Source organism: Sitophilus oryzae, unplaced genomic scaffold, assembly GCF_002938485.1.
Source record: "Sitophilus oryzae breed Bouriz unplaced genomic scaffold, Soryzae_2.0 scaffold_1018_pilon_pilon, whole genome shotgun sequence".
Taxonomy (NCBI): Eukaryota; Metazoa; Arthropoda; class Insecta; order Coleoptera; family Curculionidae; genus Sitophilus; species Sitophilus oryzae.
Genome location: NW_022145636.1, coordinates 1,283,905 through 1,309,677, shown reverse-complemented (window position 1 = coordinate 1,309,677; position 25,773 = coordinate 1,283,905). Strand labels below are relative to the sequence as shown.

The 25,773-nt window shown below is 33.1% G+C and overlaps 3 protein-coding genes across 6 annotated transcripts in view; 2 read left to right on the top strand and 1 right to left on the bottom strand.

Annotated features, from left to right (window-relative positions):
• The window catches only part of LOC115874802, a 118,237-nt gene that overhangs the window by 69,377 nt on the left and 23,087 nt on the right, over positions 1-25,773 (top strand). For 2 of the 3 annotated variants that reach the window (XM_030890102.1, XM_030890092.1), the window contains exons 11-13: positions 5,228-5,397; positions 10,790-10,991; positions 24,406-24,583. In XM_030890102.1, the coding sequence (XP_030745962.1) occupies positions 5,228-5,397; positions 10,790-10,991; positions 24,406-24,450 (417 nt within the window). In that variant the 3' untranslated portion in view covers positions 24,451-24,583. Of the gene's footprint in view, positions 1-5,227; positions 5,398-10,789; positions 10,992-24,405; positions 24,615-25,773 lie in introns of those variants that run through there. The other variant, XM_030890111.1, reaches the window with a different exon arrangement.
• Positions 805-1,811, top strand: LOC115874831. The gene is made up of 3 exons (XM_030890142.1): positions 805-1,048; positions 1,131-1,263; positions 1,315-1,811. The coding sequence occupies exons 1-3, from the start codon at positions 857-859 to the stop codon at positions 1,785-1,787; spliced, it is 798 nt and encodes a 265-aa protein (XP_030746002.1). The 5' UTR covers positions 805-856; the 3' UTR covers positions 1,788-1,811.
• On the bottom strand, positions 1,893-3,357 carry LOC115874819 (putative nuclease HARBI1). Of its 2 annotated transcripts, XM_030890129.1 has the most exons (5): positions 3,113-3,357; positions 2,848-3,044; positions 2,603-2,735; positions 2,383-2,527; positions 1,893-2,325 (listed from the first exon to the last, which is right to left on the bottom strand). In XM_030890129.1, exons 1-5 carry the CDS (start codon positions 3,335-3,337, stop codon positions 1,925-1,927), a joined length of 1,101 nt encoding a protein of 366 aa, XP_030745989.1. In that variant the 5' UTR covers positions 3,338-3,357; the 3' UTR covers positions 1,893-1,924. The 2 variants fall into 2 exon arrangements, with proteins under 2 accessions (XP_030745989.1, XP_030745980.1); XM_030890120.1 differs by having other exon boundaries at positions 2,383-2,735.

Below are 25,773 nucleotides of genomic sequence, written 5' to 3'. Positions count from 1 at the left end.
TGGCAACATCACAATTTCTAATGTAGGTAATAGTCAAAAGTTGATAACTGACGGATGTAACAATGAAAAATGTCAATGTTACATGAATTTCATAACCTATTGTTGAGTTATGTCAAGCTATTTTTCTATGGATATGTCATTATTCTTATTATACGAGGGAAGTGTTGAAGTCGCTTCTGAGCATTTTCGATGTTTTGAACAATATTTATAGCTGCCAAGTCGTAAATTATCAATTACTTATTGAGGAATTTATAGAAGAAGTAGTAACTTTCACTAAAGAGCAAGATAAAGCACAAAATCACAATTTTTTCGATTTTCACTGAGAGTTCGACAAGCAAAACGATCCTTTAAGGCAACCGTTTTCAAAGCGCTGAGCGCAATCAGTAAAGACGCTAAGCGCCTCAGACAAGAATACCGAAATCGTTAATTAAATGCGCGCTCAGCGAAAATTAACGTCATATAAGCTGTGCGTCTAAAAGCGCTTAGCGTTTTCAAAGTTACAGAATACGGGCCCTGGGTCCGTATTCTCGTTTTCATACACGAAAACGTATCGTTTTCAAAACGCTAAGCGAAACAACTCGCTTAGCAAAACGATAAGCACTTGATTATGGTATTCTTATTAAAAATTTTTGCTAAACGCTTCACTTTTAAAATAACCGCTTTGCACTTGTTGACTACGTTGCAATTTTTCAATGATGCCAATGGAACAAAACTAAAAAATTAAATTGGTAATGTTTTCAATACAAAAATCTTTAAAAAAATCAATCAAAATTATTTTTGAAGTTTTCGTGACGTTTTGTTGCCAAAGTCGCTGTTTGGTTCTAATCACATAATAATAATTTAATATTGTTAAAAAATGGCAAAGAAGCAAATGAGCCAAACTCAGAAAAAAACATTGTTAGAGTTTATGGAGGAAAATCCTCAACTGGTTACCCAAAAAATAAGTAACCAATATACAAGTGCTGATATGAATCAAAAATGGGCGGAAATCACGGATAGGTTAAATAGCATTCCTGGATGCAATAAGTCCTGGAAGGAATGGAGAAAGGTATGTATACCAACCCGTTTCCCATTTATGCATTTTAATAAAACATACGCGAAATAAAAAATAAAAAACTTTTTTATTTTAGTGTTGGAGTGATATGAAATGCAGGAGCAAAAAAAAGAAAGCGCAAGAAAAGCGGTCAATGAATATGACTGGCGGTGGACCCCCGGAAGAAGATGGGCCCGATGAAATGGACCAAAAAATATTAAATATTATAGGTATTTTCTCATAAATTTTGTTGACCCATTTAATTAAGTATAAATTTTCAGGTGGCGATGTTTTAATTTCAGGCATAGACGTGCCTGAAATTGGATTACCTTTAGTATCTGCCATCAATGAACCAGCAACAGTTTCACTACCCAAAGGTAGTTATATCGAAGAATCAGAAGATACTGATTGTGGTGAAATTCATGAGGCTGATAAGGAAAAAGCTAATGAAAATCATTCTAATAATAGCCCTAAAACATCAACAAGAGTTAGACCTCCTCTAATCAAGAAAAGGGCTATATCTGCAGTCCCTCTTGAAAAAACTAAAAGAAAAACTAATCATACTGCTTCAATTGAAGCATCCCAAAAGTTTATAAAAATTGCAAGGGACAAATATGAATTAAAAAAGAATTATTATGAAAAAAAAATTCAAATTTTGGAAAAGCAATCTGAAACTTTGGAAAGGATTGCAGTTGGGGTCGAAAATTGTGCTGAATTTTTAAAAAATAAAACATTTATTGAACATTACGAATAAATGTCCAATGTATTATTAGTTAGTTTACTGTTATTGTTTATTGTTATTGTTAATTTGTTTTTGTAATGTTTTAAATTTTGTGTTGTGTTGTGTTATTTTTGAAAGAATAAAAGACATTTGTATCTCAGTATATTTTATTAAACGAAATAATTATTTACTAATAATTGTCGTACTTCCCGTCCTCGTCCAAGGACATTATTGTCGGGGATATGATTAATATTCTCATTTAGGTTTCCACCTTCCACCTCATTGAAACCCATCATTTCTTCATCATTGTATAAGGGAATATTGTTTTCAAGACAAATATTATGAAGAACTGCGCAGGTATTTACAATTTTTGCAGCTGTTTCTGGTGTATAATGAAGAACACGGTGCTTCAAAAGACATCTAAATCTATTTTTTAGAAGCCCAAAGCATCGTTCAACTGTAACCCGAATTGCTCTAAATCGACGATTAAATCTTGCTTCTGGGGTGTCAGGTTCAGGTTCAGGTAAAAATGGTGTTATTAACCAAGGCCGAATCGGGTAGCCAGAATCCCCTAAAAATTATTATTGGAAAAGAAACTTTTCCCTAAAGAGTAAAATATTTTACCAACCAAATAGATAAAAATTTCCCATTTCATTTTGTGGAAGCTCACTTAGAAAACGTTCTATGTTGGAATTCTGCCATATAAAACTATCATGGGTACTACCACAAAAACGTGCATTAACGTTTGTGATGCGTAACTTTTCATCACATATCTTAAAATAACACACATAATATACAACTGGGACGGTAAAGTAAAGTGTAATGATATTATTCCGCTTACTACCTACCATCTGAACATTCAAAGAATGAAATCCTTTTCGATTCATGTAAATATGTTCATTTATAACTGGGGCTACAATTGCGATATGGGTGCAGTCAATGCACCCTATAATGCCTGGTAGTCGATACAGATTAAAAAACCTAAAAAATATAGGAATCGATTTATGTAAGGTACTTTCAACATAAAATTACTCTATAATAGTCAGTGAGTAAAACGTGTTATAATGCTTTTTAATGTAGGTACTATACTTACCTCTGTCTAACATCTCTCAACTCTTCCATTGAATTAGGAAAATGAATGTAAGTATTCAGAATATTATGATGGTTGAATGCGTCAATTACACTATGGAGTGATCTACTTACTGAAGACTGGCTTACTTTCATCATTTGATTTCTGCCTATATCTAATTGGTAGCTTCCACCGGCCAAAAAGCGTAAAGTAAGTAAAATCTGCAAATACCATTACAAAAAGTTGGCAAAAATGTCCATTATAGAAGTTATCTTTAGTCGTTTTTTACCTTGTTTCTATTGGTTAACGCATCTACTTTATGTTGGGCTGGCAAAAAAGGGCCTAGCAAGTTTTCTAAATCCTGGACATTTTCTTTTCTTAGCCGATATAGCTTAACAAAGTTATAATCTGATAATGCAAAAGGATTATCCGGAAAAAACCGCTGCCGCCGTTGTCCTTCGGCATTTTCTATATTTTCTATTAAGTTAATCGCAATTTGTTCAAAATTATCCATTATTATCTTAGATTATTATTGAAACACAGATACTTCAGAAAAAAATGAGACTTCACTTTTTGACGTTCGATTACCAAAACAGATACCTTATGGTAGCCGTTTTCAAAGTGGAGAGCGTTTTTTAAAAACGTGTAGCAAAATCAAACAAGAATACCGTTCGGCATTGCGCTATGCGAATATGACGTCAAAAGTGGCGAGCGACCTAAAACGCACAGCGTTTTGAGAAACGAGAATACGGCCACTGGACTTTATTTCTTGCAATTGTTCGGCAGTTTCATTTATTATTGTGCCCAAATATTTCTGGTTTTGGACTTTTTCTATTGGCGCACGGCGTGCTGTCTATTGATACTGAAGTATTTACATTTTCGTAATAATCATGAATTTTGTTTTCTTCAAATGCATATTAAGCCCTTATTGTTTGCAGGATACATTTACTCTTTGAAGTAGGTTCTGCAGATCTTTACAATTCTTTCATAACTACTGCAACGTCAGCGTATCTGATATTGTTGATTCGTTGACCATTCACTTTGATTCCCTCATCTCTCTTTTCCAAAGATTTTCGAAAAATGGTCTCACTATACAGGGTATCCCAAAAATAAGTGCCAGTATTTTAACTGGTAGTATAGTTCAACCCCAGAAACACACCTTTTTTCGCGAATTTTTTTTTTGAAAATTAGGAATTTTTGGATTTTTTTTTAATTTTTAGTCAACAAACATAATTTCTTAATAATATGGCAACATAATATGTAGTAGATTAAATTTACAAGAGAGAAAATCCAGAAAAGATCCAGTTCTCAAAATTTTAGTAAAAAATATTTTTTTTTGGAAATTTTCAAAGTAAAATAACTCCGTTATTTTGGACTTATTTGAAAACGGTAAAGAGAAAAAATGTTTCTTTTATCGAGATCTATTATCCCTTAAAATACTTATTCACTTATCCACTTATTTCTGGGACACCCTGTATATACAGAGTGGTCCGAACTGTGTTTCCGGAAACTTCGGCAGCATATTCTACAGATAAATATAAGTAAAAAAGTTCCAAAAAATGTATATCCTAAAATGCTTAGTTTCGGAGATACAGGGTGTAGAAGTTTGATTTTTATTTCGATTTTTTCCTATTAATTTCTGAAGTAACGCCAATATTTGGATGAAAATTGGTGTTTAGGAGTTTTTTGACCTGAGAAATTTGATTTTGATATCAATATGACTCCTATTTGTAAAGGACGCCACCTACATGTGTTTTAACTGTATTGAAGATTAATTACTTTTCGCCCGTACCTGTATAAAACTACTGAGTAAAAAAATATACATTTCCGTGACTTTTTACGTAAAAAATGTCTCTTGGTAAAAATTGCTAAACTATTTAGTCAACATGTTTAATTTATGTTAATGTTGATAGGTATTGATAATTTCGATTCCAAATATCTCGAGAACTATTACTAGTAACTTTTTTTTACGTAAAAAATGTCGTAAATGTATATTTTTTACTCAGTAGTTTTATACAGGTACGGACGAAAAGTTATTACTCTTCAAACCAGTTAAAAAATATGTAGGTGGCGCCATCTACAAGTAGGAGTCATATTAGCATCAAAATCAAATTTCTCATGTGAAAAAGCTCCCAGATACCAATTTTCATCCAAATATTGACGTTACTGCAGAAATTATTTGGAAAAAATCGAAATAAAAATTAAATTTATACACCCTGTATCTTCGAAACTAAGCATTTTAGGACATACATTTATACGAACTTTTTACTAGCAGAATATGCTTCCGAAGTTTTCAGAATACAGTTCGGACCACCCTGTATATTGAAGAGGAGCGGTCTGTCCCTAATACAGCTTCGCTATCAATCTTATGTCTTTCATTGACCATTTTTCTTTAATTTTTCAGGTCGAAGATCACAATCAAGTGGTAGTATTTGTAACGGAAAGGGCAGACACCAGGGTGACGGTAGCGGAAAAGGTAGCGGAGGTAGTTTGCCCAGTTATTTGGACGATAGGGAATCGTCCTCTTGCAACAACAATTACGGGGATGATGCAGAGAAATCTTCACTGGACGAGGTAAGAAAAATTACTGCTCTATGAAATACAACTGTTCCTTAATGTCAATATTTACAATTGTGTATCTAAATTAATAAAAATATCTATAACATCAGAATTATTATGATTTTTTTTCTTAGAATAAGTCAATGTGTAATCTTTATACATATTACACAATACAAAAATAAAATAAAAATTATGTTATGCCTTGTATTCCTGTTAAAACATCGTGTAACTGGATATGGTTAAAAAGAACAAGTGTAAGAGGGTTCGAAATACGCCAGCTAAGTGGCTTAAAATCTTCGATAAGCTCGAGTTCCCACAGTAATAGGAGTATCGAGATAAAATAAAAACATTTCCAAGTACCCCATTTGTAATTCGAGTGTCTTTGATATATGTACTTATCTTGTACAGTGTTCTACGAATGAATACAGAATATATTATTCAAGCTCTGTATTTTTATTTGAGAGTTAAGTAAAGGGTAGCCATATAGGCTAGGGACTTCGCCCAGTAGAGTTATCCTACCCAACGACATACTACAGTGTTGTTCAAAACGTAGAACTACAATTTAAAAATATTTTTACAAGATACAGAGTGTCCAAAACAAATAAAAAATATCAAAGTTTTATTTTTTTTAAATGGGACACCCTGTATATTATCACATTTTTAGTTTCTACGATTAAAATAAAGGTAAATTTGATTAAGGTTTGCCGCATTTTAATCTTACCGTTTTTGAAATATTTAGGTTTTTGTCAAAATACAATAATAATTTTAATACTTCATTTTTCTAAGCGTATTTAAGTTTTTCAAACCAAATATTGTACTGAAGTATTTCTATTTACTAAATAATTTTGTGTTGGAATAATAAAAATTATACTACCCTTAGTGTCTCAAAATTTATTTTAAGTAATTACTAGCTTTAAACGGCAATAACTTGTTTAATTTAAATGGAACACCCCGTATATTTTATGAGAATCAGATGCACAATTTAATTGTCTATCAAATTGTATTATACCATTATTTACCTATCTCTTCAAGTTTTCGTAGAAAATTCATGTTTTTATAATTTAGACATTATTTATCGATATACCCATGGAATATTGACATTTTAAATTATTTTTAAAATTGTAACAAATTTTTAAAGAATACAGATACTAATATTGTCGATATAGTTCGTTTATTTCATTAAAAAATAAAAAAAAAACTGTTTAAACGATTGTTAAAGAGGACCAATTAATATAATTCCAAATACTAAAAAAATGAATTTTGTATGTATATTAGACAGTGTCGTAAAGAGTAACACCTTAATAATTTTATTTAATTTTTTGACGAATGCATATTTATAACAACAAAGACGTTCATTTTCATAACTTATTATTATATTGATTTCTGATTCAAATCCACATTTATTTAGAATAATTTATTAACCAACACACTTAAGTATGTAATTAATATTTGGGCGGAAATAATGGTGGTATATTTAATTAATGGTATACTCTTTTATAAAGATTTAAATAGTTTTCTTTTTGTATACTAATGGGCTACCTAGTAATATTATCGTTTTCAGCACCTGTACATTTTGTACATTTGTTGTTGTAAAAACAATCTAAAATGGCAATATTCCATGGGTATATTGATAAATGAGGTGTAAATTATAAGAAAATGTATTTTCTACCAAATCTCGAAGAGATAGGTAAAAAATGGTATATTACAATTTGATTGACAATTAAATTGTACATTTGATTCTCTTAAAATATACAAAATATACAATTATAAGAAAATGTATTTTCTACAAAAACTTGAAGGGATAGGTAAAAAATGGTATAATACAATTTGATAGGCAATTAAATTAGAGATATTTAATACACCCAAGAAACACTCTTGCTAAACATTGAATTAGCCAAATTTCCTTGATCTTTTTTTACGCTTTCCCAGATTTTTTCTCGTAATTACCATAAAGTCGACGATCCGAAAACTCCTTTTTGACCTTTTTTCGGGAAATCTCTGATTGAATTTAAGCTGGCCGAGCGTCGTGTCGCTCTCTTGATTTTTCCGCGGCAAATACGAGTTTTCCCAAAGGTTTTCATAATTATTTTCGTCGACTTCGGTCAGTTTCTATTAAATCTCGAAGCGGGAAAAGTTTAACCAAGAAGAAAATCTTTCGAAGACCTCTTGGAAAAGTTACGTTTTTCATTACAGAGGGAAAATCTCGAGTAGTTTCTTAAATATATCTTGGTTCGGAGTGTAGAAGTTTGCTACTATTAATATCAGATGCTTCGAGGTTAAAAGAAATAGCAATGGATAAGATTTTTTTCTAACAAATCTAAGTTAAACACCCCTGGCTGTATTGCCAGAATGTTTACATAGTATCTGTTTAAACCCTAGATCATATACCAGGTGTTGCATCGTCGGACGGGACATAGGAAATCCCATGTAAATTTTAATGGGGTCAATTATTGACTTCCCTAATTATTTTAGAGAATAATGCTATTCAGGTTTATTGAAGAGCACTAAAACTAAAAATATTTCTAAAAAATATTTCCCATTTCTTATGGCCCTGTATTTACTTATGAGCACCAGTCAAGGTAAAAGATAACTGTCAAATGAAGTTCTCATTTCAGAAATTTACCTATTTAGTGCTTTATTATTATTGAAAACTCATTCCTACATCGGAAATCTTAAAGATGTATTTATAAATACAAATTAATATGAATTAAAGTAAAATAGAGTAATCAATTACAAGGTTAATTATAGTATTATTACAATATTCAATAACTTATTAATTTAGGTACTATTAAATTGTTAGAACTTTAGGATTTAAGAAGATGTTCAAATATTCCTCCATCGACTGCTAGACAATAACCCAGGCGATCATAAAATTATCTTCTTACATTCGCTAGTTGATAAACTGAAATTCTATTGCATTCGGCAGAAATAGCATTTTTTAACTCGTCTAGATTTGGGTATTTTTTTATCCTTGTATATCCTGTTTTTTAAATGGCCCCAGAGAAAGAAATCCTTTGGCGAAATATCAGGAGACCTTGCTGGCCAATTTACTGTATGATTTAGGCCAATAACGTTTCCGTTAAAATTATTGTCTAAATATTCCCGAACAGCCAGGGTACTATGAGCCGGGCAGCCATTAATTTGGTACCAAACTTCCTGATTTTCCCTAGCGGCATCATGTAAAGCAGGTAAAATATGATTTTCGAGTAGTTCCAAATAATATGCTGCATTTAAATTTCGCGTAAGAAATAATGGCCCGATAATATTGTGTCCGAATATCCCTGCCCAAACATTTACTTTCTGTGGATATTGCGTCCTTGTTTCGACAAACCTGTGTTGGTTTTCTTTGTTCCAATATCGATAATTTTGAAAATTGGGTTCATTATTTAAGGTAAACGTGCATTCGTCAGTGAAACATATGTTTTTTAAAAATTCCCTATCCGTGTTTGCTCTTTCCAGCATATCAAAACAAAACGCCTGCCGCCGTATTTCGTCCCCATCTCGTAGCTCTTGGTGCTTTTTCATATTTGAAGGAATAGTATTTATGTCGTTTCAAAATTCGAAACGCTGTAGTGTGATCTATTCCTATTTCATCCTCAAGTTTCCTTGTGCTGATCTTTCCATCGTTCTCTTCCACGCACAATAAAACTTCCAAGTCGGTATCATTTCTTGCATCTTCTCTTTATTCTTGCTTTGCTTCACATCTGCAGTTATTTATTAGGGTACCTTTGGGCTCAAATCTGTGGATATTCCTTGGGATTGTAGATTTTCCAGGTATCGGTCTATTCGAATACAGAGCAACAAACATGTCCGACACCTTTTGATACCTATTTCCTTGATAATACCATTTAATCATCAGTACTTTTTCTTCGGTAGTGTAACTCATGGCTAATATTTTCGATGTAGGTATGAGTTTTTAACAATAATAATAAAGCACTAAATAGATAAATTTCTGAAATGACAACTTCATTTGACAGTTATCTTTTACCTTGACTGGTGCTCATAAGTAAATAGAGGGCCATAAGAAAGGAGAAATATTTAAAAAGAAATCGGCGATAACTCGTAAACGAGCTAATCAAAAATATCTAAAGTTATTCTTTTGAATGTGGGTTTTAGTGCTCTTCAATAAACCTAAATAGAATTATTCTCTAAAATAATTGGGGAAGTCAATAATTGACCCCATTAAAATTTACATGGGATTTCCTATGTCCCGTCCGACGATGCAACACCCGGTGTATGATCTAGGGTTTAAACAAAAACAGAAAATAGAGAATTCTTTATTGATATGATTATTCTTATTACTAGCGTGAAAATGAAAAAGATTCTTTCAACGTGTTATTACAATTTGCACGGTATATGATCACAAGACAAAATACAGTTAGAAAAAAAAGTGCAGTTAATACTAACTGAAGGTTAATTTCTTTAAGATTGTCTACTATAACCGCTTATACATCACGACAACAGTAGCGACGTGATTTAAATCATTAAATTATTTTTTTTTAATATACTTTTATAAAAAAATAATACATACTGCGTGATTTATTTTGTACCCTCTGTAGAAAATAATATATAGGGTGATTAATATTGCGAATATTTATTAATAGAAAAGATATATCAGGTGAACGTCTCAAAAGTGGCTCACCCCTATAACTTTTTTATTTCTTCAGATAAAAAAAACGAGATTTGGTATGTTGTTAATGACATAAATTAGGATTGATTAACGTATTCATTTATTGTCGGTCGCTTCTTGTTTCACCGGAAATGAACACAAATTTTGATTTTTAAATGACATTCTCGGTATTTTTTTTACTTTATTCGATAGAAAATGACAAACTTTCAACACACAACAAAAAAACTCGTATTTTAAATTTCAATCTGGAGAGCCATGGCTCTGTTAAAAACGCTAATTTTTAATCAAGGAGCCTTGGAAAAATAGATTCAATCGTCTAATGTTTAATAGATGCCCCATTTGTTGTTTTTAATCATATCTCAATTTTTTCAAATGGAACGAGGGTGGTTCATTAGCATATTTGGAAAAAGTATTTTTTCCGAATAATTTGGTACCACACTTGGTATTTCGAGTCAAATTGTCGTTATGAACAATTCAAATTAACCATATGAGAAAATGTCAAAAGTTGACATATGATATGTCATTCTATTCAGAGTGTCGTTTTCTATCGAATAAATTAAAAAAATACCGATGGTGCCATTCAAAAAACAAAAGTTGTAGATATTCCCGGTGAACAAACAGGAAGTGACAAAAAAAAATGAATACGTCAAACAATCTTAATTTATATCTATACTAACATAAATCTCGTTTTTTTATCTGAAAAAATAAAAAATTTATAGAGGTGAGCCACTTTTGAGACGCAACCGGTATTCTATTTTTTATTTCTATGTATTTCAGGTCGAGAGGATCCCACCTTTGGGAGATGGAGCCCCCCTGCACTGGAAATTCTCCGATGCTCAGACAGCTCTGTGTCAGGATCAGGGTTATGGTTCTGAGCGATCTCCTGAGGAGGAATATCCGCCCCCTTTGCCAGACCACGAGCTCAACCAATGCCACCACCACTTGGAGCCGCATTCTTGTTACCCTTTCATTACCCCAGGTTAGTAGATTTAATTTATTTTGCACACTATGTAGAAATATAGCAGCATACAAGGTGGTCAGAATTGCAATCGGGAAGTCTCTTCGGCATCTTCAAAAACAAATCTTCAGATGTTTAACAAAATTTTATTACGCATTTTAATCTACGCTGTACTTTCGGGTCGCTCTCAGCGGTCGTATTTTAGAAATCTGCCTAAGGTTTAGCCTGACCCTATCGTGTTAAGCCACACCCAAAATCCCAAACACACGTGCTTTGATTAAGGCTTGATTAAGGTTTGCAGAGCTTCAGCATTTGCCATAAAATAGCGAGCAATTTGTTACAAAACCATATAAATTATTTATCGCTGTAATCACAAAACTTCAATCTATATCCGTATTGTTAGGGAATTTTAAATTATGTCTTTATTTTTGAGAAAATTTAATCCAAATATAAGGAATATTTGGTTGATGTTTGGCCATCTTCTTTTCTTCTTTATGTACCGTCTCCATATCGGAGGTTGGCTATCATCATTGCTATTTTGACCTTGGAAGACCTGCGGCCCTTAATAGGTCAGATGACGTGACATTAAACCATTTTCGCAGGTTTCTGAGCTAGGATATTCTTCTCCTTCCAACAGATCTTTTTCCTAAAATTTTTTCCTGGATTATGAGTTGCAAAATCTCATACCTTGGACCCCTCATGATATGGCCGAGATATTGCAATTTTCTTTTTTTTCACTTCCTTGAGGATCTCTACGCCCTTACTCGTTCTTCTCAGAACCTCCACATTGGTTACATGTTCTGTCCATGGTAGAATGTAGAATGTTTAGGAGGGGAGTTAATCACCGCGACCTTATAGATCTATTGTGTGTTCCCCTTTCTTGAGTTATAACGAGTTATAACTCATCATACAGTCTCAGGGCTTTAGGAAAAGCCAATATCTGAGACGGCTCCACAGAGGCCAGCTCTCCATCCACGACATTAGACGTACCAAGGTTCATGGCACGAATGGTCGTCGTCTCGGCACACTCAGTGATAAGGTGTTCTGGTTCTCAGTTTCAGCCTACTGAGGTGTTCGTTGAGGAGACAGTGTCCTGTTAGAAACCCCGTGACAATCCGAAGATTGTTTTTACTTAAATCAAGGAAAAGCTTTGATTTTTCTCGGTCATAAGTTCTAAGGAACTTTTTCGAGTGTCTTAGATCGTTGGAGGACACCCATTCCAAGTTGCGGATGGAGTCTTCCAGATTCTTCAGTTCCGCTTTCAGTTGGTTCCCGTTTGGAAAACAGAACGGTTCTGGTCCAGTTAGTGGAGTGTTCGCTCCTTTTCTAGCTAGATCATTTGCTTTTTCATTGCCTTCTATCCCTTGGTGAGCAGGCACCCAGAGTAGGAGGACTTTATTTTCTTTGCCTAATTTGTTGAGCTTCTCTAGGCATTCTTTGACCAACTTCGAATTGATGGTTACTGAGTTGATCGCGTTAAGTGCTGCTTGACTATCGGATAGGATGGCAATTTCCTGTTTTCGATAGTTCCTATCTAAGATAAATTGTACGCATCTTTCGATAGCGCAAATTTCTGCCTGAAGGATACTGGGGTAGGTGCCCATTGGTTCGGAGTATTCAGTTTTCGGCCCAAATACTCCTATCCCTGTCCCTGCTTTGGTAGGAGTATCTGTCCATGGTATTCTCAACATCCTACGGTATGCCCACATCTCGAAGGCCTCCAGTTTTCGCTCGCAAAGCTCGTTGAGGGTCCAAGCTTCCATACCATACAAAAGGACTGGGAATACATAACATTTAGCTAATTAAGAAGCTACAGAGCAGCTTCTTAATCTTTACAAAGGATGCACGGGCCTTTTCAATGCGAATCTTTATTTCTGAACAATAATCCGCGGTGCAGTCTCGACACTTGTACCCAGGTAGTCATACCTCTCTACTCTTTCGAACTCCTCACCTTCCGCGTACAGATGTTCATTGGGAACTCCAGTTTTAGTGACAATCATGTATTTGGTCTTCTTAACATGGAGTGTCAGACGATATTCTCGACTAGTTGTGATGGCGTTATTTAACTTATTCTGAAGGTCTTGCATGTTTTCATCGAGAAGGACTGTATCGTCCGCGTAGCGCAAATTGTTCAGTGGTATGCCGATGAAACTATTATTCCTAACTAGTATTCCACCAGCATCCACCACATTCCACCAGCAGTTTGACCATCAAAATCTTAAAAATAAAGAAGTTGTCTTAAAATGTGCTACAAGGCGGATATAGTTTAATGCTTTATATTTAATTTCCTTCTTCATTTGTGTAAAAATACCTAGACAGTTTTACATAAAACGTTAAATGCCGAACGTCTATTTTGCTACTTTCTCTACTAGTGAAATGGACTTTTAATACCTATCTGGAACTTAATAATAACACGCCCAGTAATAATATGGAGGTGATCAATATTGCCTCCTATCTTTCATTTGGAATTTCTCCAAATCAGGGAACTTTTGTGGGTCAGTTGGAGGATTAGTTGGAGAACTTTACTCGTAAACTCCCTGTTCAACTCCTTTCTTTAGTGGAAAAACATGTTTTTGAACGATTATTGAATAAATTTAAGTAATATTACAGTTGAAATTAGTTAATATTTCATTTGTAAAAATTCTTTTTTTTTTTCAAACGCTGCTTTTAGGGTGTAGAAGTAGGTGTTTCATTTTTATTTCGATTTTTTCAAAATAATTTCTGATGTAACGTCAATATTTGAATGAAAATTGGTGTCTGAGAGTTTTTTGACATGAGAAATTTGATTTTGATGTCTATATGACTCCTACTTGTAGAGGGCACCACCTACATATTTTTTAAGTGGTTTGAAGAGCAATAACTTTTCGTCCGTACCTGTATAAAACTACTGAGTAAAAAAATACATTTACGACGTTTTTTACGTAAAAAATTGTCTCTTGGTAAAAATCGCTACGAGTAATGAGTTCTGGAGATATTCGGAATCGAAATCATTAATACCTGTCATTATTGACATAAATTAAACATGTTGACTAAATAGTTATTAGACTGGAATCATAAATTTGAAATGTTTTTGTGCCAAGAGCTCAACAGAAACTGTTTTATCATCATTTTTTCGAAGAAAAATTTATGATTAATTTAAAAAAATAAAATGTTCCCAAATTTATCATTTCAGTCAAATAACTATCTAATCAACGTGTTTATTTTTTGTCAATAATGACATGTGTTGACTATTTCCATTCTAAATATCTTGAGAACAGTTGCTCGTAGCGATTTTTAGCAATATTTTTTCACCCAGTGGTTTTATACAGGTACGGACGAGAAAAGTTATTACTCTTCAAAACAGTTAAAACACATATAAATGGTGCCCCCTACAAGTAGGAGTCATATTGACATCTAAATCAAATTTCTCATGTCAAAAAAATCCCAGACACCAATTTTCATACAAATATTGACGTTACTTAGAAATTATTTGGAAAAACCGAAATAAATATGAAACTTCTACACTCTGTATCTCCGAAACTATAATTATGCGAACTTTTTGTGCCTCGCCTGTCAAACGTACAGCCTCGTGAAAAGTGTCATTTTTACTTCTAATAAAACAATATACTATTTTTCAAACGCCACAAAACTTTTAATTTCTGTGACGTTGTTGATAACACAGTCATTTTTTTACTAAGCAAGAAACAAACTAATTTTGTTATAAAATTTAACGCCCTGTGGAAAAATTAAGCGGAAAAATGTAGTTTTTTTAGGAATATGTTAATAAAAAACGTATATCTAAACAAAATCTGGTTTTATATGGCTCCCGCTAGACCACCTGCACGTAAAGTTAGTATAATTACCCTTTTACCCGACTCTCCCCTAATAAATCATGCACGGGCCCGCTTCGTACCCGTTCACAACGGGATTTTTCAAGACGGAATTTTCCAGCCTGGCGTAATGAACGCGCCTAATGGAAGAGGCATCATCCAGGAAACGACACCTAGGGGAAACGGGGGCCGGCGCGGACCAAGCAGGCAATCGCAGGAAAGGTTCATTATTTATTTTTAAATTTCGCCAAAGTTTCTTTAAATTGAATCGGATTCGGGATAAGTGATCGGGTTGGTTCAAAAATAAACATAGTTTGTAACAGTTAATTTAGGTACTTTTTTTTCATAGCAACTGTTAAAATTGTCATATATCTATCAAAAATAGTAGATAAAATAGTACTTTAACCCAAGTTTCTTTAAATTGAATCGGATTCGGGATAAGTGATCGGGTTGGTTCAAAAATAAACATAGTTTGTAACAGTTAATTTAGGTACTTTTTTTTCATAGCAACTGTTAAAATTGTCATATATCCATCAAAAATAGTAGATAAAATAGTGCTTTTACGCAAGGGTAGATTAAATGATACTTTCCCATATAACATACAACTATCCGCAGGATATCCATAGAATGTCGGAATGTCCTACTACAGGATCATCCTATAAAGATATCTATAGGATATCCTCTAGACATCCTGAAATCCTGTAGATGTCTCAGAATAGAATATCCTATGGATATGTCTGTCGTATATCTAATGTACATCCAGCTGAGATATCCAAACGTGCTCATGACAATAAAATATCCTAACAATATGGTCTAGATATTTAGGAAAAATAAATAATTTACTACTTTTTATATTACATAAAATGCAATAAACCATACAGATAGATATATATTACGTCAAGGCAACTTGGTCTCTTTGGGATAATCTGGATATTTATTAGCTTTGCCACTCCCAGTAATACAGAGAATTTAAAACGCCCGCTCAAAAAATTTCCCACAATCCATCTCGACAGTTGTTTGTTTTTGCATCGTGTATCATTCAGTTCTTTGATTTAGTGTAATTCGAGGTGAATTCGGTCGAGTTTCACTTAGTTTTTTCATATACTCATAGTTCTAGCCTTTTTCTAGCAGAAATTCTATCCTGTCCTAACCTCAACTAATGTCGAAAAACGACGAACGACTCAGGGTCTCGCAATGAAAAATTTGTGACAAAATTATAGGTGAAAATTTGTTGAAAAGCGCTTGTTCTTTATCCCTGAACCCATTTTCGTGTTTGATCTATTAGAACAGAAATCCCATTTTTGTGTTTAAATTGTGAGTTTCTGGAAGGTGTGGTGTTAGAAATTATACCTGTATCCCCTGTGTGCTATAATCACTTGTGTCTAGCCCTAGCAGGCAACTATTAAGCCCTTAAGCCCGACCAGTCACGTTAGAGTTTTTGACAAACATAAATGAATTAAAACCCTCCAAATAACCACGCTAACAAACCTGATTGGTCAAGCTTAATAGTTGACTGCTAGGGCTAGACACTTCTGTATAATCTGGTATAATACCGTACGATCGAAAAAAACGGCGTCAGAGGTGGCTTGGAAATGAAGATTGCTGTGATTTTGTATGTAAAATTATATGGGGAATGTCATCGATCGTAATTTTCAAGCCAACTGTACGCCGTTTTTTTTTTGCGACGGTACAGTATAAATCGAAAGCTCTTAACTCATACAAATAAACTTCTAAATTTTGACGCAAAAGTCATTGACATAATATGTAGGTATATTTTAGAGCTGTTAATAAAAATATCAAATGAATAACGTCAAAATGTGGCTAAATCAGAGGCTAAATTAAACTAAATTGTGAACGTTTTTACTATAAACTAAGGACGGAGTAAGTATTGTCAAATAACAGTCCTCATATAATGTCCTAAAAATATTCTATAATGCTCCCAACATCATCCTTGTATTATCCTATAAATATCCCAAATAATCGTAAAAGGTTTGCCTAGGGATGTCTTGAAGATGACTTTTTTTGTCCCACTTGGATATTCCATAAATATCCTCCTCTGGTTTTTGGATATCCCTAAGATATTTACTATATCCTTGGTGGATATCCTCAAGGATATCTATAGGACTGTGTTGTGTTATATGGGTTAACAGCGAGGATCGGTTAAAAACTTTATTTCTTCTCGCACGTTTTTTAATTGCCTCCATTTTTGAAAATTTTTGTATTCCTTTTCATAAGCTATTCGGGATTTGAATAGAAGTAGTTTGGATATGGCGTTTGTCGCCTCAGCCTGAACATCTGTTGGTAATTTACTTATTTCGTTCTGAGCCATTTCTGGCTCCAATTCAATCAGCAATCGACACGAAAGAGAATTAAGAAATATTGACTCAAAACTGACAACTAAAGAGACAGCTTTATTTATTTGACAAATTACATAGAAACCAACGCCAACCCAGCACTATATTTTTTCTACTCGTAATAAATTCCCTGAAATAATAATTTCTGAATATTTTTTAAACGTAACTCGCTATAGAAAAAAATATTGTTTACACGACGATAAAATTATATTATCGTTTCCCGAAATTAATAAATCGCTCGTGAATTAATCTTTTCGGTCGACGATAAAATACAATTTTATCGTCTTGTATAAAAAATAACTATTAATTGTATTTTGAAATTTTTAACTCTTATGACATTTTGATGATATTTTTCGAAAAAATAGAAACTTAAGTTTCGTCTATGACCTTTTAGAGCCCCTACATTTCCGTAAGACTTCTAAAACGGTTCTGGCACTTTCTGTTGGGCTATATTTCACAACTTGGGCCAATTTAACTGGAGCGTTAGAGCCGAAAAATTGCCACAGAACAAATTAAGAAGTTTTGATTAAAAATCGAACATTATCGGTATGTCACAGCAGCGGTTCCAAAAAACTTTGTACCGCTCCACACGATATTAAATTTTCTGCTAAGGGCGTGAAACGGTGCGGAATATAGCCACAGATTTAATAACAGCCTCAGCACGATGCCAAAAATGCCCTTTGTTGCGCCTGAACATCGGGGTTCTTATTAATTTCTTCCAGGTTTTAATTTGTTTAATTTTGAAATTACCTGTAGCTTTTAATACAGGGTGAAGTCTCGGTAGTTTATATAGGTAGAAAACGGTAGTTTATATCGAAATTAAATTTTGGGAGCATATGTCGGTTAATTGAAAGCATATTATTAAAATATATAGAGTTCTTCAGGGTGTCCCCAAAAAAGTTACTTATCAAAGTTGTTTTTTTTGTAATGGAGCACCCTATAGAGGCTCAGTCTTAAATAAGTGCAAATATTTTTAGGTGTAGTATATTTCGACCTCAGAAACACGATTATGAGTTTTTTTCGCAAAAAAAATTCAAAATTTCGGAATTTTTGAAAAAATTTGTTTAGTTTTTAGTTAAAAAACATAATTTGTTGATACATAGGCAACATAGGTAGTAGATTAAATTTACAAGAAAGAAAATCCAGAATAGCTAAAAATTTTAGCAAAAAATACTTTTTTTGGAAATTTTCCCAAATAAAATAACTCGGTTATTTTGGATTTTATTTTGAAAAACGGTAAAGAGAAAATATGTTTCTTTTATCGAGATCTACCAGCCCTGAAAATATTTGCACTTATTTAATACTCACCTTGTATATTAATTTTCAGATTTTAGGAAAAAATAAAAAGTTTATATTTAGTTCTAATTCTGAAATAATTAAAATATCTTTTAAAAGTGCATCTTTTTATTACCGTTGAATATTTTACTTTAAATTCTTTAATTTTTGTTAAATTAACAAAAGGTATATCAGCAACCTCATGGGCGCCGGACAGGGGGGGCAAGAGGGGACATTTGCCCCCCCCCCTGGATCACTGAAACAATAAAAATAAAAGCTCTCTTCTTACATCCATCTGTAAAAAAATAATCATTATTATGAAATTTTTAGGTGTTTTCTGTAAAATAATAATAAATGTGGTAATTATTGGAAAAACTGGAAATCGTCCGATTTTCACCATAATTGGTTTACATTTGAGGTCGTAGATTACGAATCTACTTTTTTCTTGACGGTCTCTTACCGTTTTTCAGAAAAACGGCAAATTATTTCAACATTGAATTTTTCTTTATTTCGGCCCTATAAAGTAATAATTTCACTATATTTTCATTATATTATAGTTTATCTAAAAGCCACACTTGATTGGGGATACAAAAATGTCCAACATTTTACTGAAAAACGCTTTTCTTAACAAAATAACAAAGAAAATTGAGACCAGATGGAAGTTTGACATTTGATATATCCTTCTTTCTCTCTCCTATGCAATGCGAGAGACAAATATATTCTAGACCTAATCTAGAAATTTGAAAATGTACAACGTTGCCATATCTTCTATTTTTTCGGGTGATTAGAGATTTTAAATAAATAACCTATTATGAGATCGACAATAATTAAATATACACCTATATCCACAAAGTTACGCGGAAGAGTTTTGATTGCATTGGTTTTAACTTCTTTGCTGGGGGGGTTAATCTTTTTTTGATATAATATAACAACAAAAGATTAACACCCTCCGCATGGAAGTTGTAACCAATGCAATCAAAACTCTTTCGTGCAACTTCGTGGTTATAAATAGTCAGATCTCGTTGGTAAAATAGCAGTTATGGGAAGGAGCCGTTCTTCTGGCGACCGCCTTTCGTAATTCCAGAATGAGCGAACAAAACACGCTAAATTTAGGTTTAGCATTGGCAACGTTGCTTTAAATGCCAGAAACACATAAGCTTACTTCGGGTTTCTCTTATTACCGATTCTGAACCGTCCTAGAACTGTGATGCGTATGCGCAGTAGGAAATATGAAGACATTATTTCATTTGCGCATGCGCTGCAGAGTTCTAGGACTGTTCAGAATCGGTAATAACAAGAACCCGAACAAAACCATAACCTAACAATTTCAGATTGTTTACAAATTTATTTTAGCAAATTTTCCTCTATTATGCATAGAATTGGTTAAAAAAGTAACAGAAAATAGCAAAAACATCATTGATTATTGAATACCTAACAAAATATGTGCTAGAAAACCTTAAAAAATATGAGAAATTAAGAAAAATTCGATATTGAAATTATTTTCCGTTTTTCTGAAAAACGGTAAGAGACCGCCAAGAAAAAAGTTCAGATTCATAATCTACGACTTCATAATAGGGTGTATACCAATTTTGGTGAAAATCGGACGATTTCCAGTTTTCCCAATAATTACCAAAAATGTGTTTCAATTTTTTATTCATTTTTACCTTGCCCCCCCCCCCTAAATCTCATTCTTCCGGCGCCCATGACAGCAACCTAGATTTTATCAAATTATAAAATCTACTTACGGAAAATCATAAATATGAAAATATCTCGGAAAATCTTTGTCTAGTGGATAGGCTAACATAACTTTAATAGTATTTTGAAGATACATAATTTTTTCATAGAATATCGGAATAATATACTCTGTGTTCCATTTAAAATAAAGGAGTAACTTGCTTTTAAAAATGGCCAATGTTCAATATTAATTTTGTCTCACCCTGTATAAATTTTCGGGTCAAGTTTTAATTTGATTTAAGGTACAATAGTTATTTTAACTACATATTAGGCTATATACTGGGTAAATCCAATTTAGCTAGCTTTTATTGAAATTTAAAATTTGTTCCTCATTTTTAGAAAATGTTAAATATGTATGTCAAAAACCTTACATTTTAGACATAATATACTCCTCTAATGAAAGTCACCTTTATTTTTCTTCTAGAATCTGAAAATCTAGTGATATATAAGATGTTCTATTATAACAAGCACAACTTTGATGGATAACTTTTTTTGGAGACGCCCTGTAGATCTCTCTATGTTTTTAAAAGTTTAAAAAAAAATCATATGAAAGGCGCCACCCTGTACAATGCATAGAGTCCATCTTGGTTAGGTAGAAATGTACAGGGTGTCCCAATATTGCGTGGACATAGAAAAACTACGTATTTTTGGAATCAAAATATGTTAATTGAACACAATTTGCGCTGAAATTTTTAGAGGGAGACGCGATTCGATAAAGGTAATAAAAAAAATCGAAAAATATTTTTGTATACTCTTCAGACCAGAAACTTCCACTTAGTTTTACAAATACTGTCGTTTTCAATGAAGAAAAAAGTCAAAATTGGCACTAATTTCTTTATAGCAAAAAAATCACCCTTGCCTGCGTATTATATCCCTTCAAAGCACCCTCAAAAACCCTCACCAAGACAAAACCGAATCTGCATTTCAAATTTTTGAACGTAATATAGTGCCCCAGGGCTGTTGTTAAGGGCTAAATTAAAAAGTTGAGGCTCTCCAGCGATACCAATTGAATTAAGATTCAATATTTTACTGAAAATGACATTTGGAAATGTTCCTCCAAATTATTTTAATTCGTTTTTGTACGCTTTGTTTATATTTTACCTTTTAAAGCTCAGAGAGTTTATTTTAATCGTAGAAACTAAAAATGTAATAATATATGAGGTTTAGAAGTGACTTGGATCAAGTCCTAGAAGATAATTATGAAGAAAATGAGAGTTAAAGTTTTTTAATGTTACTTAATTAAAATATACACAACCAAACTTATTTCTGACTAAATTTCTTGCAAGGATAAAAATTGGTATACAAATATTGAAACAGATCAAAAATCATTAAACAAATCTAATCAATATTTATATTTTTATAGCTTACAAACATTCACGCTTACTTGTTGTCTTGTTTCTCATCATGTTTTCTTTAAATGTTCCTGACTTTAAGGAACAATGGCTGCATAATAAGTTTAAATGGTCCTAAAAAGTCATTCTATTTAGTTAATGAAATTGACTTAATTTTACTACCGACCTTCATGGCTTTTGGATATAAATACAAAATATTATTACAAATATTAGAAAGTAAATGAGAGAATTTCACTCGAACTTCCAATATTTGCCTGATTTCTGTCACATAAATTACATTGATTGACAAACAAAACCAGAAAAACCAGCCTTCTCGCGCTGGTTAGTTCCATGGTACAAAGAATACAAGGTATGATATTGCGCAGGTTGGTCGCTACGTCACAGGTGACAACAGGCGCTATTGGTCAGCACGCTCCGCGCGCCAGTTCAAATCGTCAAGATATTGTTATAAACCTGTTTTTTTTTGTTTATATACCGTCATTGAATTATCGCTAAGCAAGTTACTGTGGAGCATAAGGAGTCGGGCTAGGAAGCGAGAGACCGGAGTTCGAATCTCGGCCGGAACATCACTTTCTATTTATTGTTTTTAAATACTGTTGTATTCTATAGTTTATTTTTGTAGTATAAAAAAAAGAACTATTTATTCTGTTATTTTTTAATCTCCGTTATTAATATAAATTGATTGTTAGTACAATACCTCATTTAATATAAAATAATATTCTACTTTTTGAAATGTATCGGGCCCTAATTGTACCTAAAAGTAATATATTTTTAGTGATATACCATATTGTAAACTATTTAATATTTCAGTCACTTAAAAAGTTAATTTGCATTGAATAATTGCCTACCATTAAAGGAAATTTGAGCTATATAATCCTTGATGGGCATATTCTGGGTATGCAAATACTTCCTTTAAATTTTGGGTGTCGTTCAACCGATTTATTCTCAAAACCAGAAACATCTACATATAAAAAGAAGCACAGGTCACTAATTATAATAAACTTCACCCTTGGTATTACTTCCACTAATTATAATAAACTTCACCCTTAGAATTACTTCTATCACAATTACAATACGTTCATCTGCATTGGCATTTTCTACTTTTCGATGGGAAACAATAAACTTCCCAACATTTTTTAAATGATGTAACAATTCCTCTTGTGGTTACTTTTCCATAGATATCCTCAACTCTGTCCTCATGTGAATTCAGAGGCAATGAAAATGAAAATTATTTACCATAAACATCGCAAACTAAAAACCTAATAAACAATTTTATACCGAATATAGAAATAAATTTAGTATTTTTACCTATTATCGTCCAAATCCATGTTAATAGATAATTATTATTTTTAAATATATTTTTGGAACTGCTGGTTTTAGTAATTTAACTTATTAAACGAACTAAAAAGTCTTAAAAATAAACAATTCTTAAGCATAACCCCAAAAATGCAGAACTCCTGTCAACTTTCTTTATTTTTTATTTATTCATTATTTTCCTAGTGACGTTACAGGTGGTATGCGCGAACTGAACGAAATTGGAGCCGCTATCGATCATACCTTGTATTCTTTGTACCATGGGTTAGTTCGGTGGCAATTATGATAGATATTTTTCAGGAACTGTGTTCCGTAGTAAGAAAACTTTCAGGAAACCGATAGAAACAGAACATACTAAGGGCTGGCAAAGGTTAGTCCTGGGTCGAGATTTCCCTATATAAGAAGAGTACAATGCGTTTATAATGTACTGAACAAAGAGAGGACAGTAAACACGTTGCCAAACGTATGAAATAAACCGAGAAACTGTGCACATCGCTAAGAGACGTGGAAGGGGATATAGTAGATTTGTCGCAGTTGACCGGTCGACCCAATCAATACCTCTGTCAGTACTTAAAGTTCTACGGAAAGGTGTACGTCATGCGTTCAGCTTCACGGTTTAATTACGTCTCGTGATACTTAATTTGTTTATTTATTAACGAGTCGTTGTAATTTTCCCTATAGCTTGATTTTTTTAAGTGCAAGCTAGAAACACTTGCATTTTTGGTAAAAATAAGTGGAATTGAGTGGGTGTTCGATAGTGGTCGCGCTATTAGAACTCTGAATTCAAAAATCGATATCTCGAAATCTATTAGAAATAATAGCTTGTAGTTTTTTCAAGAACTTTGTTAATATTTCTGCTGAATTTTCTTTGTAGACAGTATGTGAAAATCTTTATCAATAAAAAAATTACACGATTGCTGAAAATTGCTATCCTCTAAAAGTAAATGGATGGATTGTTTACAATTTTTGAATGGAAAAAACAACCTCATCGAATTTTTCTTAAGTTAACATATTGTAAAATATCCGATCTTGAAAACAAAAAAAAGTTTCAATACCTAAAGTGGTTCTTGAGTAATGGCCTTGTATTAAAGTTCTTGTGTTAAAAAGTTGAATTTTTAAATTATCGCGATTACTGACCTTTTCTCGTTATAAAAAAAACGACACCTTAACGATATCCTTATAATTCCATTTCAGATGCTCAGAAACATGTCTAATGATTTTATCTAGTTATCTCTTGAAAAAAAGTCTTTTAAAAATAAGCGGTTTGCGATCGTGATTTTACTTTACTTGATAGGGGAAGGCGTATCGGCAACGCCGCAACAACACACCGTCGCGCGTCGCGTTTCTCTCACTCCGACTTAATAAGATTCCTATGCGATTTACTTCCACACATGTAAATGCCGACCCAAAAGTAACAGTTGCCAGCACGGTATAACTATAACCAATGTAAGCAACGTAATACAGTCGTAATTCTTCTGTTGATTTCTGGTAATACAGATCCCTGTAGTAGAGCGTGAACAACTCTGTATTTCAATTCTATATCACACATTATATTTCTGGTTTATTTTTATGTTAAATAATTTTTTTTCTGTTTCAGAGAGTACTTTTTCTGTCAAACTGGCCAAAGGCACGCGAGGTCTAGGCCTCAGCGTGACAGGCGGCGTGGACAGCGCCGGCTCTTGGCCGGGATTGGTCAGAATCAAGAGGCTGTTTCCCCACCAACCGGCCTCGTCCTGCGGCCTGCTCAACGTGGGAGACCTTCTGCTGGAGGCCAACGGTGTGCCCCTCACAGGCCTAACAAACTACGTAAGTACTAGTGATCGCCAATACGAATCTTATACGTAAGAAAGACGTATACGTAAACGTATCGTTTGATATGTACGCTGACGCAATTACTTATACATGATACCAAATACCTTTAAAAGAGTAAACCGCTAATGGAAAAAAAAATGAAGAGTTTAACCTTTAACCCGTGGTGCAATGATTTAAATCAACGGATTTTTTTTTTCCATAGCAACTGTTAAAATTGCCTTATATCTATCAAAAATAGTAGATGAAATAGTACTTTAACCGCAGGGGTAGATTAAATGATACTTTAACAGCGAGTATAGGTTAAAAACTTTATTTCTTCTCGCACGTTTTTTAATTGCTTCCATTTTTGAAACTTTTTGTATTCCTTTTCATAAGTTATTCGGGATTTAAATGGAAGTAGTTTGGATATGGCGTTTGTCGCCTCAACCTGAATATCTGTCGGTAATTTACTTATTTCATTTTGAGCCATTTCTGGCTCCAATTCAATCAGCAATCGACACGAAAGAGAATTAAAAAATATTGACTCAAAACTGACAACTAAAGAGACAGCTTTATTTATTTGTCAAATTGCATAGAAACCAACGTCAGCCCAGTACAATATTTTTTCTACTCGTAATAAATTCCTTGAAATAATAATTTCTTAATATTTTTTTTAAACGTAAAACACTTTTGGAATAATTATATAATATTATTAGATAATTAAAATCTCCCCACGAGAGACGGCAAATGTTTTTGAAACACCCTGTATACTCATAAAAAAGGGTGTTCATCCCTTATTATTTTCTTATTCACCCACAAAATCCTCTAACCTTTACTAAGGGAAAAAGGGTAACTTACACCAACCCTATATTTTCTCATCTAATTATTACAGTTTGTCAGTGACAAAATTTTAACACCGGTTTTTTGCCTGTCCCTTCAGAGGAAGGTGCTTTGTCATTTTAGGCCTTTCCTGATTTTTTTTTCTGCTCAGCAGCTCGCTCACACTTCTAAACTGTGTCATTTTGGTCTTGTCGTAATTTTAAAACGACTATTAATCTTTGGTTAGGGTGGGCAAGTTACAGAGAGAAAAAAGATTAATATTATGATTTTTTTAGAGTAAATTTTTTGAAGGAATGATGCATGTAAAGAATAAAAAAAATCAGCTGATGATGAA

Excerpts from the sequence above, each read along its gene's own strand:
- LOC115874831 (XM_030890142.1), top strand. The coding sequence starts at position 857 with ATGGCAAAGAAGCAAATGAGCCAAACTCAGAAAAAAACATTGTTAGAG. Across the intron at positions 1,049-1,130 it reads CCTGGAAGGAATGGAGAAAG|TGTTGGAGTGATATGAAATG; the intron begins GTATGTATACCA and ends TTTTTATTTTAG. Across the intron at positions 1,264-1,314 it reads AAAAATATTAAATATTATAG|GTGGCGATGTTTTAATTTCA; the intron begins GTATTTTCTCAT and ends ATAAATTTTCAG.
- LOC115874819 (XM_030890120.1), bottom strand. The coding sequence starts at position 3,337 with ATGGATAATTTTGAACAAATTGCGATTAACTTAATAGAAAATATAGAA. Across the intron at positions 3,045-3,112 it reads CGTTAACCAATAGAAACAAG|ATTTTACTTACTTTACGCTT; the intron begins GTAAAAAACGAC and ends TGGTATTTGCAG. Across the intron at positions 2,326-2,382 it reads GGGAAATTTTTATCTATTTG|GGGATTCTGGCTACCCGATT; the intron begins GTTGGTAAAATA and ends AATAATTTTTAG.